This window comes from Acanthochromis polyacanthus, chromosome 1 (genome assembly GCF_021347895.1).
Source record: "Acanthochromis polyacanthus isolate Apoly-LR-REF ecotype Palm Island chromosome 1, KAUST_Apoly_ChrSc, whole genome shotgun sequence".
NCBI classification, from domain to species: Eukaryota; Metazoa; Chordata; class Actinopteri; family Pomacentridae; genus Acanthochromis; species Acanthochromis polyacanthus.
This window is the reverse complement of record NC_067113.1, coordinates 15,523,440-15,538,388: the sequence shown is the minus strand read 5'-3', so window position 1 is coordinate 15,538,388 and position 14,949 is coordinate 15,523,440. Positions and strand designations below refer to the sequence as shown.

The window sequence follows — 14,949 nt, the reverse complement described above, 5'->3', positions numbered from 1 at the left end:
TACACATGCAACTGTGGCCTGCTGCATCAGAGAACATATGCCCAATATTGTATATTTGTCTTGTAATTCTACTACTAAACCTAAGTTAAACTTATGTACTCTGTGGGTGGCAGTTTTAGTCCTTGGACTGGAAAAGCTGAAGGCCATACACAGCCTTATAATTACGGGTGGGGTCGAGAACAGCTGTGTTTCTTCTTACAGAATTTTTTATATCAAGGATTGGCACCAAGACAGTGCATCAGCTGCTCTCTTTACAGCAAAAAAACAAACTAGGGCAGAACTACAAGATATAGTTTGCGTTCAAAGGCGTCACATTCACATCCGAGCGCTCACTTGGCAGCAGACAGGAAGGGAGCAACAAATCTCTTTCCAGTTTCCACTCTGCAATTAGGCCAGCAGGAAAGAGAGCCTATACTCCCTTTAGTGAGTAGTACTGCCTGAATTTATGCATTATTTCTGATCTGCTGACAGAAGTGTGAGCTTGACTCAGTGAAGTAAGAGCGAATAGAAGGCTTAGGAATGCACAGGACCAATTTTCATCATCTGGCTTCATGTTTATACCTATAAGATGAGCAGAAACTGGATTTTAGACTTTATTTAGACCAATGGAGCCATAAAAAAATGTATGTTTAATTAAGCAAGGTTAAAAAAAAAAGTAATGTATTTTTTTCTTTAAAACTGGCCTTAACTCAATGTTGGTGATAAAAGGAAGTGGTAATTTAAACAGGGCTAACACAGCGTTAATCACACAAATCCTTCAACTCTCAAGTTTTGCTGGAAACTTAAAAATTTGTAGGTGTGTTGCTCCCAAATACCACAGATTCTTTGAGAACACTTTCATCAGTAGTTACAGCTTGACCGTATTAAATTTTAGACAAAAGTCTTATCTTTCTCTCTCTCATATCCTTACTGTGTTTCCAATGTAAACAGAAAATTCCAACTTTGCATGATTTCATTTCCACCTTAACTGAGTGATCTATTCCTCACGGCTATGCAGGCCGAAATAGCTCAGTCGGGAGAGCATTAGACTGCAGATTTAAAGGTCCGTGGTTTGATCCCGGGTTTCGGCATCTTGACCTCTCCCTGACCCAACCAATGTTTTACCTCTCCACAGTTGTTAACCAAAGTAATCCCTCCATAAAGCTTTTGTATACGACCACAATTACAGTTATCTCTTATGCTGCATTTCCAAGATACACGTAATAAAAAAGTTGATAAGGTTATTCTTTACACGCAATAACCATCAAATTAACCACCTTCCCTGTTGGAACATGTTGCGTTGTCCCTTCAGGCCTGTGAGCTCCACCGATAGTGACCAGCTCAACTCAACTCAGCTCAAAGAAGCAAACACAATGACTTTGAAGTTTCTCACAACAAGGTACGCAACTCTAAATCACCAGTACGATTCCCTCAGGCTTTGACAGGTAGGCGTTTCACCTCGTCAGTGTGAGAGAATGGTCCGTGACTAATGTCCCAGGTCAGCACTGTGACCCTGTGTGCATGGGGAAGAGAGAAGTGCAAAGAAACAGAGATGCTATCTTTCTTTTTCCACCTGTGCAGTAATGAATGGTTTGAGACAGTGATAAGGCACGGATAGCTCGCTAATAGTTTATGCAAGTCCTAAAAAGTACGATGCATACTCGTATTATAAACATTGCTATATAATGCATTCACTAACCTCACTGTGGCGTCAATATGAAACACTTAACTACACCAGAGTGGGCTTGATTTGATTGGATTTTGCCACACCATGAGTCATACTGGCCATTCAAAAGGACATCTGAAACTATGGGTAGAGAAGATCATTGATAGTTAGCTGTATGGGTACGCATGCCTGCAGCTTAATTACAGACTGCGCTGGACGGTGACCTCTGACAAATGTAACAACCAAAACACACAGTCACTCATGAGAATCCTACAGTTTCTTGTGTCCCAACACTGAACTGGCAATAAAAAAAATATGTTCATGTTGGAGGAATTCTCTCCGCCCTGTAGCCTTGTCAGAATCCAGAGGCCGAGATCATGGAGAAATATACATGCTAATGTGGCACACAGACTTGATGAAGTACCCATTGTCAATTCATAATGACAATATGGATTCTGTTCTGAGGGCCTATCTCCACTCTGCTACATAATGGTCTCCTCAGATGAGTCACTGGCTTACGATCTGCTCCTGCATTGCCCTGGGAATAAAGCAAGCGACTGGCCAGCAAGACACCAAGCATTTCTCTGGTCTGTGTCTATCCCCGGAGGGTGTGTGTGCGCGCGTGTGTGTGTGTGTATGTGTGTGTGTGTGTGTGTGTGTGTGCTGCTGAGGCAGTATTCAACCCAACACTGAGGCACATTGTTTGGCATTCACAGTCGCACAGCACATTTTACCCTCCTCACTCGTTCCTCTGCCCACACACTCCACAGCGGTGGAGGAGAGGAATCTGTGTTGTTTACTCACGCTGTCCAGTTTCAGCAGCCCTCTGGGAAGTGATCCGACCAAGAGATGACCTACAGGAGCTAGCAGGTGGTTCTATCGGCCTGACGTTGTAATCGCAGCAAACCAAACAACTATGAGATAACAGTAACACAAAACTGTTTGCAGTTAAAGATATTTCTTCTTCTTTTGTTTAGGTGCTCAATTAGGTCTCTAATTTCCCTGTCAGCAGTTTGTTGGTGCTTTACAAATCGGCAATGGACTGTAAACAGTTACAGCACAGGGCTTGAGCCAATGCTTGTTTTGTTTGATCCGATGAAGGAAGTTAGAAAACCTCATAATTTAGAGGTGGAAATTACAGAATGCCTAAAAAAAAAACAATTTTTAACAAAAAAATATTTGTTTGTTCTCGTTCCCTTATGCACATTTTGATGATTTTAATTAACAATTACAAGTGCTAGGACATGGAAAAAAAGAGGTTGATAAAAAAGAATCACCTTTAACTTTTGTAATTTGTCACACTGAAATTCAAAAACTGTGGCCCGTACGGGGATCGAACCCGCGACCTTGGCGTTATTAGCACCACGCTCTAACCAACTGAGCTAACCGGCCATATAAACACCCACCTTCAACCATGTTTGTCGTGCGTAAGAAAAAAGAAATGTGCTTATCATGTGCAAAAGACAAAGTTTTGTTGACTTTACTTTCAGGAGGCGGGGGAGGGAAGTCTTCCATGTCCATGCTCTCTGCTCTTCTGCACAACCTCTTCAAACAGCAGCATGCAGAGGATTAACTACGCAGACACACACTCCTGAAAGAAAAGGACAAACATCACAAAAATGCAATATAGCCAGGTTGATATAGCACTAATTTTAAATTAACTGAAGAAAAGAAGAATTTTTCCATATGTCACAAGTTAGGCAGGTCTGGCTTGGAAAATGCGAGCCATTCAGTTAACAAAAGCTCAACCACAGTTGTGATTCTGCGTTACTTAATCAAAGCAGCACACAGCAGAGGAGCATGGCTGTGTGGTCACCGTCTGGTACCTTTTGTGTCAACAACAGAATGTGAACCACGGCTAATTCAGACAAATAATAGAGTGAATGAAAACAAAAGAAGCCCTTATAGTGCTCCTAGGGGCTGTTGGCACAAGCACGTGTTTAAGTGTCCACAACATTCTCATATGCTAATTGTGGGAGTATGTCATGGGTAAAACGGCCTTTCCTACCATTGCAATGGACAGATTATACCCTGTGGATTGACCACTATGAAAACAAGGAGTATGGGGGGTTGCGTAGCTGAAACTAAATTCATTCAAAGCAAGCTCACGTTTAGATTTGAACTTTTGTTTATTGCTGACTTGCTTTGAATCACCACAATAAGCCTGTATATCTTGTTTAGTCAGCTTAACTTTGGTCACATCAAAATGAACACATTTACTAGAGGTCTTAAATCTACTACTGTCTCACAAGTAATTAAACTTGCACAGCTTTATACACTGCAAGATGTGATTTCAAATACAGTGAAACTTAGATTAGACAACTAAACTAAAATTACACTAAGCTCAGTGAAAGGCTACTATTGCTTCTATTCTAGTGTTCTATGAGCATTTTTGTTCAAGTCCAGGAAGAATCTGTTCTCGTGTTTGACTGGCAGTCTTATCCTGCAGGCTGCAAAAATTACGTTGATGTAAATCAAAACCCAAGCATGTCATCATGCTATCATGTTGGTAGAGTTTCCCAGACGGCGAAAATCTACTAACAGAGTTGACTCGTGGCTTACTGACTACAGACAGTCCTCTAACATAGGTACGAATATTTAGGTTGCAGAGGTCTGTGTGACATTTTGACTTAATAGCAACCACACATTTAGGCCCAGGGAAATGCTATTAACATGCTGAGGCAGGAGAGACCTTTGTACCTGCATGGGCATGAGAGACATTGCATTCCTCAGCAGCACAGCCTTTGTTTGCTGATGCACAATTTGTATCCAGAGGGGACAGTTTCTGTCAAATGTCTCCTTGAGAAAAAAGTTGTGCTATTTCCAGATTTCTCCATCTTGCCAATATCCACAAGAATAGATGACAGAGCCATGACATCATGCTGTAGCATAAAGCAGGTCATTGTTGTGGTATGCATGCCCCATATTCTACCCATGCATCCACGGCTCAATGCAAGGAACAACATCAGTTCTACTTCTGACTAAGACACATCTACACCGCAGCAGTGCAGCACATAGAAAGATAACTCATTCCAAGTCTGAAAGATTGTTTTGTCTGCAAACAATGTGAAATCCTCTGCCTCTTTGTCCTCCGCCTTATTCATGGAGCACAAGGCCAGAACGGAGGATGTGAATATACAGGGCCAGTGTCTGCTGAATACAGTGGGGCCGACAGATAATTCAAGTGCTAACAGAAACAGGTAGAGTATACATAGCCTGAGGACATCTTAGCCTTCACAACAGAGAGGAATCCAAAGAGACAGACAGGAGCAGCCACTGTGTCATATAGTACAACGGAAGCCATCTTTAGGATATATGTTGCACAGCCTGAGAAAAGTGATACATGAGTATGAAACAGGCAGCTACCTGACAAACATGGCTGTAACTGAGCTGGTACATGTTGGAGTGAGAACTAACAGTTCAACCCTGACAGGAGCTTCAAAAGGTGACTCACCTTTTCCTTCTAATGCATTGTTTGAGATTTAGGACAGCAGGAAAAGGAAGGAACAGAGGAAAGCAAAGCACACTGGCTATTTTTTTCCATACATTCTTGTTCATTTATCAACCTTATGTGTTAAGCCAGTATGACGATCTTTTTTCTGTCTACTTGCTTACCATGTAAAGACAGCCTTTCTGACTGTGGCTTTGAAATCAAGAAGCAGATTCTTCCATTCATCTTCTCTCCTATAATTACTCTGATTTTCATCTTTTTTAAAAATCTTTTTACTTGCTTTTGGAAGAAAACTAAAAGCACCTTTCCACAAATTAGATCTTGCAAATTCTGTAGTGTGGTCCAATTTCAAAGGTGGTGTGCACAAGACTAGCACCTGTCTCGCTCTGTGAAGATGATCCACTCGACAAACAGCCTATCTGCGATGCAGCACTGTAAGCTGGAATACCTTTAAGCTGTCGAACAAAAGCAGTCAGTAAATATGAGCAGTTTACAAACTATTACTGACAAGGCAAAAATATTCGGCATAACTAATTCATATTCACTCTGCTAGTCTGCTTAGGTCCAATCTGAGAGCAATGATTGACGACGGAACGGAAGACAACAGAAAGGTCAAATCATCCCCATGGTTGATGACAGACTGAGCTGAGCATGTCATTACACGCTGGGAAGGCTGAGCTGTGTTCTGCACACGGGAAAATAGTCATCTAGCTTCGCTGGTGTAATGCAGACAATTTGCTCACCTGTGTATTCCTAATAACGTACGGATGTTAAACAACGGATAATAGGTTTGTAGCATACACACTGACAATACAATTCCTAGTGTGGAAGATAAACTGAAACCTATGCTCAGTCATAAAAAAATATTGTACAGCTATTTATTCTCAGAGTGCTACCTAAAATGTTGCAACATTCTACCAGATGTCATCATTTCACAGTGCGATGTTAAGGGATTACTATAGTTTATCTCTTTTGAATTACTCAAACCTTTTAAATGGGCAGGAAGATGCTGTGATACAGTAACAAGTTTTTTCTGAATAATGCATAAATGGCAGATCATCTAAACAACAGAACAATAGAATAAATTCCTACTGGAATTGAAAAGAAAATAAGTACCTTCTGTATACCCTATGAATAGATTTCTTATAATTTCCCTGTTTCCCAACTAGGATTTGGATTCCTGATCTGTCCAAAATCCCATACCCATCTCTTAGAGCAACCAGAGACTGTCAAAAATTAATTGTGTGTTATGCTGAAGGCAATTCCATACAACAAGCGCCCGGGCTTAGTAAGAGGCTTTTGCCGCACACTTACTGACAAGTGGCATTCCAATCACAAGCTGAAAGTCATAAACAAAAGCCTGGAGAAGAGGGTGGCGAGAGAGAGAGGGGGAGACTTGTAGTGTGCTTTGAATGTCTGTCTTTAGCTTTGCAGCTATTTAGATGGCTGTTTTATTGGGCCGTATGCCCTTCTGCCAGGATTACAGTAATCAAGGCCTTGCCCGAAAAAAGAAGATCCCAGGCCTACAAAGAGTAGAGGAACAGGCTTAACAAAGTAGCGTAATGTATTTGTGGGGAGGTTGACGGGAGGACAGAGCAGTGCCCTGCAGCATACTAAAAAGGAAAAGAGGTACTTCTCTCTGTAATTACTTGTACTGTATTAGGATTCTTGACTATATATAAACCACTGCCTAATAACACCTGTGGCTCATACAGGATTCAAAACCCCATCTTTGGAATTACCAACAACACACAGTTAACAACTGACTTCCTTGTTTTGCAAACAGTATGGTGACAACGCGATGCATCCACTGCTTGTTTATTTTGTCAGGTAGCACAGCCTGATGCCTAAATCTCAACTCAAAAGCACTGAGGCTAATACAGGATCAGCCTTGCAACTATCACAGCACACAGTATCTGGGCCAACCAGCCTTGACAACACATCACACTTCACCACCCACCCTGACCTCAAATTGGGTGGGGAAGCTTACAAACAGGCACAAACAGACTTTGGAAAGTGGGAATTTTAACTGCAGGCAATTTGAAACTTTAGATTAGATCAACAAAGGACAAAATGGAAGCACATTCATGGACGCAAATATTATAAATCACAGTTAAGCAATCAATCTTCCTCATAATTACTAGTATTTCAGTGTATGTAGCAACAAAAGTCTTCTCATGTAAAGCCCAGTGTTTACAGAGCCTCTCAATCCCACACTTATTGCAATATAATAAAAACATTGTGGCATTTGTGACAGAAGATGAGCATAGTATTCTCTACTAGCTACCAGTTATAATTACCTACTACCTAGAGAATACACGCAGATAATCAGAGCCATTGGGCTGCAGCATTTCTATCTGATTTAGGTCTGGTCTATCAGGCACGTCAGGGGGCATCTGGGTTCAGCTGCGAGCACTGAAGCCATGTTTCTACACTGACTGTGGTCCATGCTAAGCTAGCAAATGACTCATTGCTACACTGGGTCATGCAATACATGACAGCATAACCATTATGATGCACCCTACAGCATTATATAGTGCCGGATTATACCCATACTATAGGAGGAGTATTTTATACAGACATTTTTAACAGCATAAAGTTTCTTTTTACATTGGCCCCAACTTTGAGGCAGAGTCTGTTTCTAATAAAAGATGGAATACACTAACATGGCCCTCCCAGCCTGAGAATCACTGGACAAATGAAAGGCTAGAGCTGCATAACATTTCAAACGTGGTGTCCATTTGAAAACAGAGGCAGCGTAGTCTTGGCTGTCACCCCTAACTGGTCTCCACCCACCCAGTGAGCCACACCAAAGCTCTGAGAACCCAACATGTCACTAGAAGAACACTATTTACTGTGTGGTGAGCGGTGGATAAGCGGCTGTTTCAAAGGACTTTTGTTGACAGGCTGGATTTAAGCTCTGAAGGAATTTTAATATGAATAGAGCAACTCAATCAGATTACAATAAATGACCACAGGAAACTGCATAACCTCTTGATCATCACAGTGCTGGTCTTTGCACTGACTTCAAAAGGGTGGAGACAGTTTCTGAAGCCAAGACTGCCGTTGACCCCTAGCTTTACTCATCCTTGAACTGCTTAGAATGTGGGTGCTAGCATGGGCCTCTGAGTGAAAGGATCAGGCAACTTGGTGTGATCTATGATGACTTCCACATACCATGTAAATGTGATGTTCCCAGGTCAATTCTGGGTCTAAATTTATACATGTTCACAGCTGCTAAACAAGTTCTGGTATGCGATTTCTCACATCCACCTGCAGAAGAGCAGTGGTTTTTCTTTCCCAGCTGTTGCTGAACTATGTTGCTAATCCGTGTCTTATCTGAGCGGATCAGTGGCCGGGTGGTGGGTGGACAGTGACTCCATAACTGCCTTTCTAAAAATGAATGGTATGCTCCTCTGCTAAAACTCTGTGTGCTCTGGCACCCCAAGCTTAGTCCCTGGTAAACAGAGAGCATTTCCATGAGCTACGACAGGCATAGCAGACATACTGCCTGGTGACAACTACTTTAGAAATGAGGAATTCCTGGTATTTCTGCAGTGAAACTACGGAGTCAGGCTATACCAAATCTTTTCATGTCCGTGACAGAAGGATAATCAGATGCTAAAGTACTGCTTCACTTTAATAAGACTCTACAGAACACATACAGAAACCTGCAGTGGCACACATAAAGAATTCTGTGACTACATGATGCACACCGGTGCTTACACTGAGCAGCGAATTAGAGCAAAGAAAAAATGATCTGTGCTCCCAGGATTGCGTTCTTTAAGTGTTATTACAGTGGGGGGAGGAACTAAGCATCTGTATTTGCAGCCAGGCCACCCTAGCTATTTGCTAAACAAATTACCAGTGGAGACTTTTGAGTACATGCATGTGTGTGTGACCCGCTAAATGTCCCGACTCACCCTTGTGTTGGCTAAGTGAACTGGACATGCATGACACTAGACAATGCAAACCGAGATCAAAGCACTCTTTGTATTTCCACCGACTTTTGGAGACTTAGCAAAGCTTACCAGTTTCCTTGAGGCAGTTGCCTGTAGCTGTGCAGAAAGACAACTACAGCGGGAAACAGTGTAATTAAATCATGGTTGTAATACCTGTTTAGACTGATCTTCCAGCTGACTGAAGCTGCACAGTGCTTTCACTGAGGAATGCTATGCATGACTACTTGAATTTGTAGTTCAGTGCTGCAGTTCAGGAAGATTTTCTCAACTATTAATGACTTTAGGCAAATGTCAAGCGCCCAGGAATTTAAATATTTTCTGTGTATGCTTTGTATCAGTGAAAGTAAGGTTATAATCATGGCTGAGGACTCTATGTGCTGGTTAATCAGTGGTAAAACAGCAAAAGGATATCTTGTGCTTGTAGTATCATCCTTGAAAAGTGGCATTGAGTTAAAACAAATGATTAAGTGCTCATCATTATCAGAACGTTACATGCCAAGCAAACATGACAATTAAAAGCATGAGGACATATGTCTGTATTTCGTTCAGTAAATGTGCTAAACGCAGAGAATGCGTAGTTGAGACACAACATGTTCTTATTTCGAGATTAAGGCGCACTAGTTCACATAAAGGCGTAGAAAAAGTAGTGACTGAGTTATAGCAGGTCGCTGACAGTGTTGGCAACTTCACAAGGTTAGCTAAGGCGCCACGTTAAAGCCATCTCCCAATACACTGGAATATAATGCAAAAACACACTGAAGTTACAATTAAACACAACCCAAATATTGTACACGCTTTCATTTCAAATACTTACCTTGTTTCTATTGCTCAGTCGAACTAACAGATAGCAAAACAAATGTTTGTCATATTTAAAACTTTGTCAAATACTTTGAAAAATGTCCTCAACTCACCATGTTCTGATTTTTTTCCCCACATTAATTAGTTTTATCCCTTCGCAGTAACGCTGTTCCGGTGTTAAACGTGACACATTTCTGACTTGAACACAACTTAAAACACATCAAAACACATCCACTTTTCGCCCTTCTTTTAACTTCACACTCTTCGATGCAAACTGACTCCATCCATGGAAGATTGCACCTCCTCTCAGAAGCTGATTGGCCAGCGGGCGGAATAGAACGAGCTATGATTGGCTGTTTGGGATGTCAATCAAACTTCCATCGTCTTCTCCGGTAGGATGGCTCGTTCCAGCAGACTGATGACGTGACGTGTGAGGTGCCTCCCTTCGAAACAGCTGTCCGCAGATGATGTTGGACTCGAGTCTTGCATTTTATCCCTTATGATTTGAATGCAAAACTCTGAATAACTCAGATTCCAGGAAACGAGAGATTCTTCTTGTAACACTTTCATCGAATAGTTTTAATGAACCGGCTAAACAGCTAACTTTTTGCTTTTCTAGGTTTGTTTTCAAGGAAAAAATACACTGCAGCAAAAACGCACATCCAGTTGAAATAACTGCTCAGTTCTTGGGCTGAATTGTACTTTTTGAACAGATCTTATGACGCTGATACTTTTAAGCACAATTCACCATAAACATGTCCCATTATACATTATAGTGCATGTTTACAGTGACATTTATCTGCAGTTGTTTGACTTCTCTGAATGGTTGCAGGTTTTTCCTGACAAAAATTACATTTCTTCAAAACCTCTGCTCACACAAATTTTCCTGCCCCTTTTTAATGTAATTCCTTTTGGGTTTTTTACTTAAAGCCACTCAAATAGAAACAGACACTCCATTTGGATATAGATTTGTTTGTAAAATAATCTTGCTCAACGTGTTTAGAAAAAAATAAACCTTAAAAAGTAGAAATGTATTAAATTCATGTCTGACGACTTCATGCCAACATATTAGGGAAACATACTGTAGAGATAATTATCACTATTCTGCCACCTACTGGCAGAAGCTCTCATGCATAGCCTTAGATTCTAACTTTGGACAAAACCAAGAGACACAACATGTGAGAATGTATTTTATTTTGTAAATCAGAATAACTCAAATGAATGAATTTTCCATACACACATGATATTGCATTGTTTGGGATGTGCAATTGAACTTACAGGCGATCTTTCGCCCATCTCATAATGTTATTGTAACGCTGTCATTTAACATGGAATTCTAAGAAAAAGCAATACATATCATTATATGATCACAGAATTGTGTCAGTAAACGTTTCAGTGACATCAAATGTAAAAATTGATGATGAAATAAAGAATTTTTCTATATTTAATACTGTTGTGAAAAATCTTCCCGTGTTAAAAATATATATTTCTAGTCAGTGAAGCTGTGAAATGCATCTATTTCACTGAACAAAGTGTAGCCTCAACTCTTTATGGGGCCTTTCCCACATGGTAATGGTGATGAGTAAAATGCAGGCCAGTTCTTCATACATCAGTCAGTGTTTGACATTACAGAAGATCTTGATTTTACTCAGCAAAGTTAAACAGATAATGCAAAGTTTTATGAAGCACACCTGGTTAGAAAAAGTCCAGCACATGCTTTTTTTTTTTTTTTTTTGTCTTCAACAGTTCAATTACTGCCACGGTTGACTCATTTGTTCCTAAGGTGTTATTTTGCATCCCCACATGCAAAATTTGTACATAAATTAACACTGCTTGTGAATGAAATAAAAAATGTAAGAATCAAAAAATTATGAACAATTTATGAAATACAGTAGCAATGCTGTTGAAGCCAACACAATGACAAATGGGAGAAATTGTAAAGAATCTGAATGTTTGCAGTCAGGACAAACAAAACCCTTCCTGTACCAGATAAATGACAATACACAAACCAAACACACCAGGCCAAGATTTCCAGTACAATGACAGCTTTGTGAGGGAAAAAAAGACACACAAAAGAAAGCAAATTTTGGATATGGCCAAACACCTACTTCAATAAAACCCCTCCAGTTTAAACTACCTTGTTTCTAATATCAAAATACTTAAACGTCAAAAAAGTTACTCAGTTATTCCATGTCAACGCTTCTTTAGCTTTGTCACAACATGTTTTCATTTTGAACAATGAAGCCTTTGTGAAGTAAACCATTCCTGAGCTTTCTTGCACCAAGAAAGAAAATTCTGTCATGGCTAAAATAAATGTTTCTTTCTTTGCCAAAAGTGGATTAACAGTCCAAAATGTGACTCATGAATGAACAGATCTGTCCACTTAGGATCTAACAGATCCTCTGACTAACCTATAGAGGCTCATTCTTTCAACTTAATCCAATTGTACAGTCTACCCTGGCCAATCAGTGCTGAATAACGGCGCTTGTAGTGACATGACTTCACTACTCAATCGTTTGATGAGCTCTGAAACAATCTCTCCTGCCTCTCGCGTATATTTCCAAGCTCAAAACATCAACAGACTTGTTCTTTGCTGGAATGATCATCCTTCACTATCCACAGCAACACACCATAAGCAGACAGAGAAATATAGTCTTCAAGCATCAGAGAATATAAATTTTTAGGTACTGTAGATGTACGGTATTAAGACTCTTACACGTTTTGGATTTAACAAGACATTCTTTTGTAAGCTATTTCTACTGAGTGACTGTTGCAACATCTGTGCTGTTGTGAAGAAATAATGAATCACGACTGGTAAAGGAGATATTTCACAACACAGTACCTCAAAGGTAATGCAAACAGTCACGGCAACAATCCACTGACCTGAAAACCACACTCTCCCATTAAAAGATTTAGATGGGAAGCATAATAAAAGCCAAAACACACCACTATGGCAACTGCCTGAAAATAAAGTGAGATGGAAGAATATCGTGTCTATTATAATTACCCTTTTTAACAGGAAAGGCCACCTCTGATGTGTAAAGAAAAAAAACAGGTTGAAAACTAAAATTTAAAAACCCCATCATAACATCCTACTTCAGGTCACTTCACATTTCCATTATAAAACAACAACCAAAATAAGAAATGGCATCTCTGATACTCCTCAGCTGGCATGGGGTTTTACAGACTGACCCTTCAAAGTGCCATTTCCTGGTGCCGGCTTGTTGCCAAAGTTCCAGTCCACCGGATTCAGCAGCTGCATGGTCTTCTTGTGCGTCCAGATGGGGTTGATGATGAGCGTGAGCAGAGCGAGGCCGGTGAAGAAGAGTATGCGCTGAGGCAGGGCCACGTGGGTGTTGAGTTCTCCCCAGTGAGTTAAGGTTACCCACCACATGAAATAAGTGAGAACCATGCGACAGTGGAACATGTGGATCATCACCCACTGGTTGGCTTTCCAGAACAGAGTACGTGCCCAGCCAGCCTGTCAGGAAGGAAGGGAGAAGGAAAGAAAAACAATCATGGTATGTTACAATACCGGTTTTATAACTTCTAGGTACTCAAATGAAATCTGTAAGTAGAAGGAACAAAGAAAGTTTAGGTAGCACCACCAGCCTTTTTTTTTAGAGAACTTCCTCTTTCTAAGAACACTAAACCTTATCGGTCATCACTTAAAAGGTGCACAAGACCAAAGAGGAACTGAAACTTGATGATACTTTCATGAATTTCCAAAATAGATAGCAAGAAAGGGTCATGCGACTGCAGGAGAAGCTACAAGCAGAACAAAAACTTATTACTAAGATGCAATACAAAAAATAAATTTTGCGTAAGGTAAATATGAAGCTCTATAAGGTCCCTACCTTCAGTAACATCCAGGATATACAGGTGAATGGTGTGCTCATCTCCAGCAGAAGCGTAACCATCGGGAGGAAGTGACCCAGAGAATCCCACACCACCGCTCCTGCATATCCTGACAGGGCGAAGAAGTGGTGTGTTGCCAGTGGAAGGTCGAACGACCGAAATGCCACACTGGATGCGTGAAGTGCGACATTTTCAAATACAAAGAAACCTGTGGCTGTGAGGACGTGAAACCACGACCAGTCTTCTTGTCCCCTCACTCTGTCTCTGGTCAACATAGAGTCCTCAGTCAGGGCCCGGAGTCCCGCTACGGTGCTCTGGATGCCAAACACTGCCCGAGTGGCTGCGAGGTTCCAGAAAACCTTCTCCTTAGCAAGCAGGGAGTTGTAGGTGCGGCACAGAGCCACAGACAGGAGGTGGGAGAGGATGAATGTTGCTGTATAGAAGGCGAATCCCAGGCCAATGAGTTGGAGGCGATAGTCCCAGGAGAAGTATTCAGCACTGGGTTGGACTAGAGGGCTGGTCTGCTGCTCAGAGGCCATGGTGTTTGAGGAAGGATACTGGACCTTAACTGGGGGAGGCTCACCTGAGGATGGGGCTAACAGCAGCAGCTGGTACATGCATAGTGTCTGAGTCACCTGCAAAATAATGGACAGACAACACATAACCCACTAAAGACAAATTAACATATTTTAATTGCTATAAACTCATGGTAAGTTTACCTAAGCTTCATAAAGATACATGTCTAGTGTTGTAAATGTCCCATGTTTAACTGAATGGTTCATTTTATGTTGTTTTTATTGCTCTCTTACTGAAATTAGCAACCTGTTTTTGAAGACAGACATCGTAAGTAAGGTTTTTTAAAAGCTACGTAGCGTTTTTAAGCCCTACGTTTTCTTTAGTGACCCTCATAAAAAGAGGAACCCTTCGACAGCAAATAAATAGCATCGTTTTATCTGTCCAAGTCAAACCTTTATTACCGAGTCGTTCAAAAACACGATGACTCAGTGTCAATTTTCAGCCTCAACTGCACAAAAAAGAATCGAACATAGGCAAGAAACAAGCAAACCACGTATTAAATAGTCTGAATCAGTCTACTCACCACAAAGTGTCGAACTTAACATCCTCGCAGCACATACCGAGCAGAAGTGTTTGACTGTACACTCTGTTCATCAGGAAAAACTCACATCATACGACTTCAATTTGGTCATGTGACACTCCCAAAGGAAGTCCCGCCT

General features: G+C 41.0%; 2 protein-coding genes and 2 non-coding genes across 6 annotated transcripts in view; 1 reads left to right on the top strand and 3 right to left on the bottom strand.

The window, feature by feature from the left end:
- arhgef10 (Rho guanine nucleotide exchange factor (GEF) 10) overlaps positions 1–10,159 on the bottom strand; it is a 50,962-nt gene extending 40,803 nt beyond the window's left edge. For 2 of the 3 annotated variants that reach the window (XM_022217945.2, XM_022217947.2), the window contains exons 1-2: positions 9,970–10,159; positions 3,130–3,236 (exon numbers count right to left, since the gene is read on the bottom strand). In XM_022217945.2, coding sequence (XP_022073637.1) covers positions 3,130–3,166 — 37 coding nt within the window. In that variant the 5' untranslated portion in view covers positions 3,167–3,236; positions 9,970–10,159. Of the gene's footprint in view, positions 1–1,387; positions 3,237–9,969 lie in introns of all 3 variants that reach the window. The other variant, XM_022217946.2, reaches the window with a different exon arrangement.
- On the top strand, positions 998–1,070 carry trnac-gca (transfer RNA cysteine (anticodon GCA)). Its single transcript has one exon. It is a non-coding gene; the product is annotated as a tRNA-Cys (tRNA).
- On the bottom strand, positions 2,964–3,037 carry trnai-aau (transfer RNA isoleucine (anticodon AAU)). The gene has a single exon. It is a non-coding gene; the product is annotated as a tRNA-Ile (tRNA).
- Positions 10,160–11,033: 874 nt separating the features above from the next.
- cln8 (CLN8 transmembrane ER and ERGIC protein) lies at positions 11,034–14,949 on the bottom strand. Its single transcript, XM_022217949.2, has 3 exons — positions 14,814–14,949; positions 13,714–14,349; positions 11,034–13,337 (listed from the first exon to the last, which is right to left on the bottom strand). The coding sequence occupies exons 2-3, from the start codon at positions 14,329–14,331 to the stop codon at positions 13,020–13,022; spliced, it is 936 nt and encodes a 311-aa protein (XP_022073641.2). The 5' UTR covers positions 14,332–14,349; positions 14,814–14,949; the 3' UTR covers positions 11,034–13,019.

Bases quoted from the DNA above. Each gene is read 5' to 3' on its own strand.
- cln8 (XM_022217949.2), bottom strand. From the start codon at position 14,331: ATGTACCAGCTGCTGCTGTTAGCCCCATCCTCAGGTGAGCCTCCCCCA. The intron at 13,338-13,713 runs GTAGGGACCTTA...CCTTCCTGACAG, and splicing joins TATCCTGGATGTTACTGAAG to GCTGGCTGGGCACGTACTCT.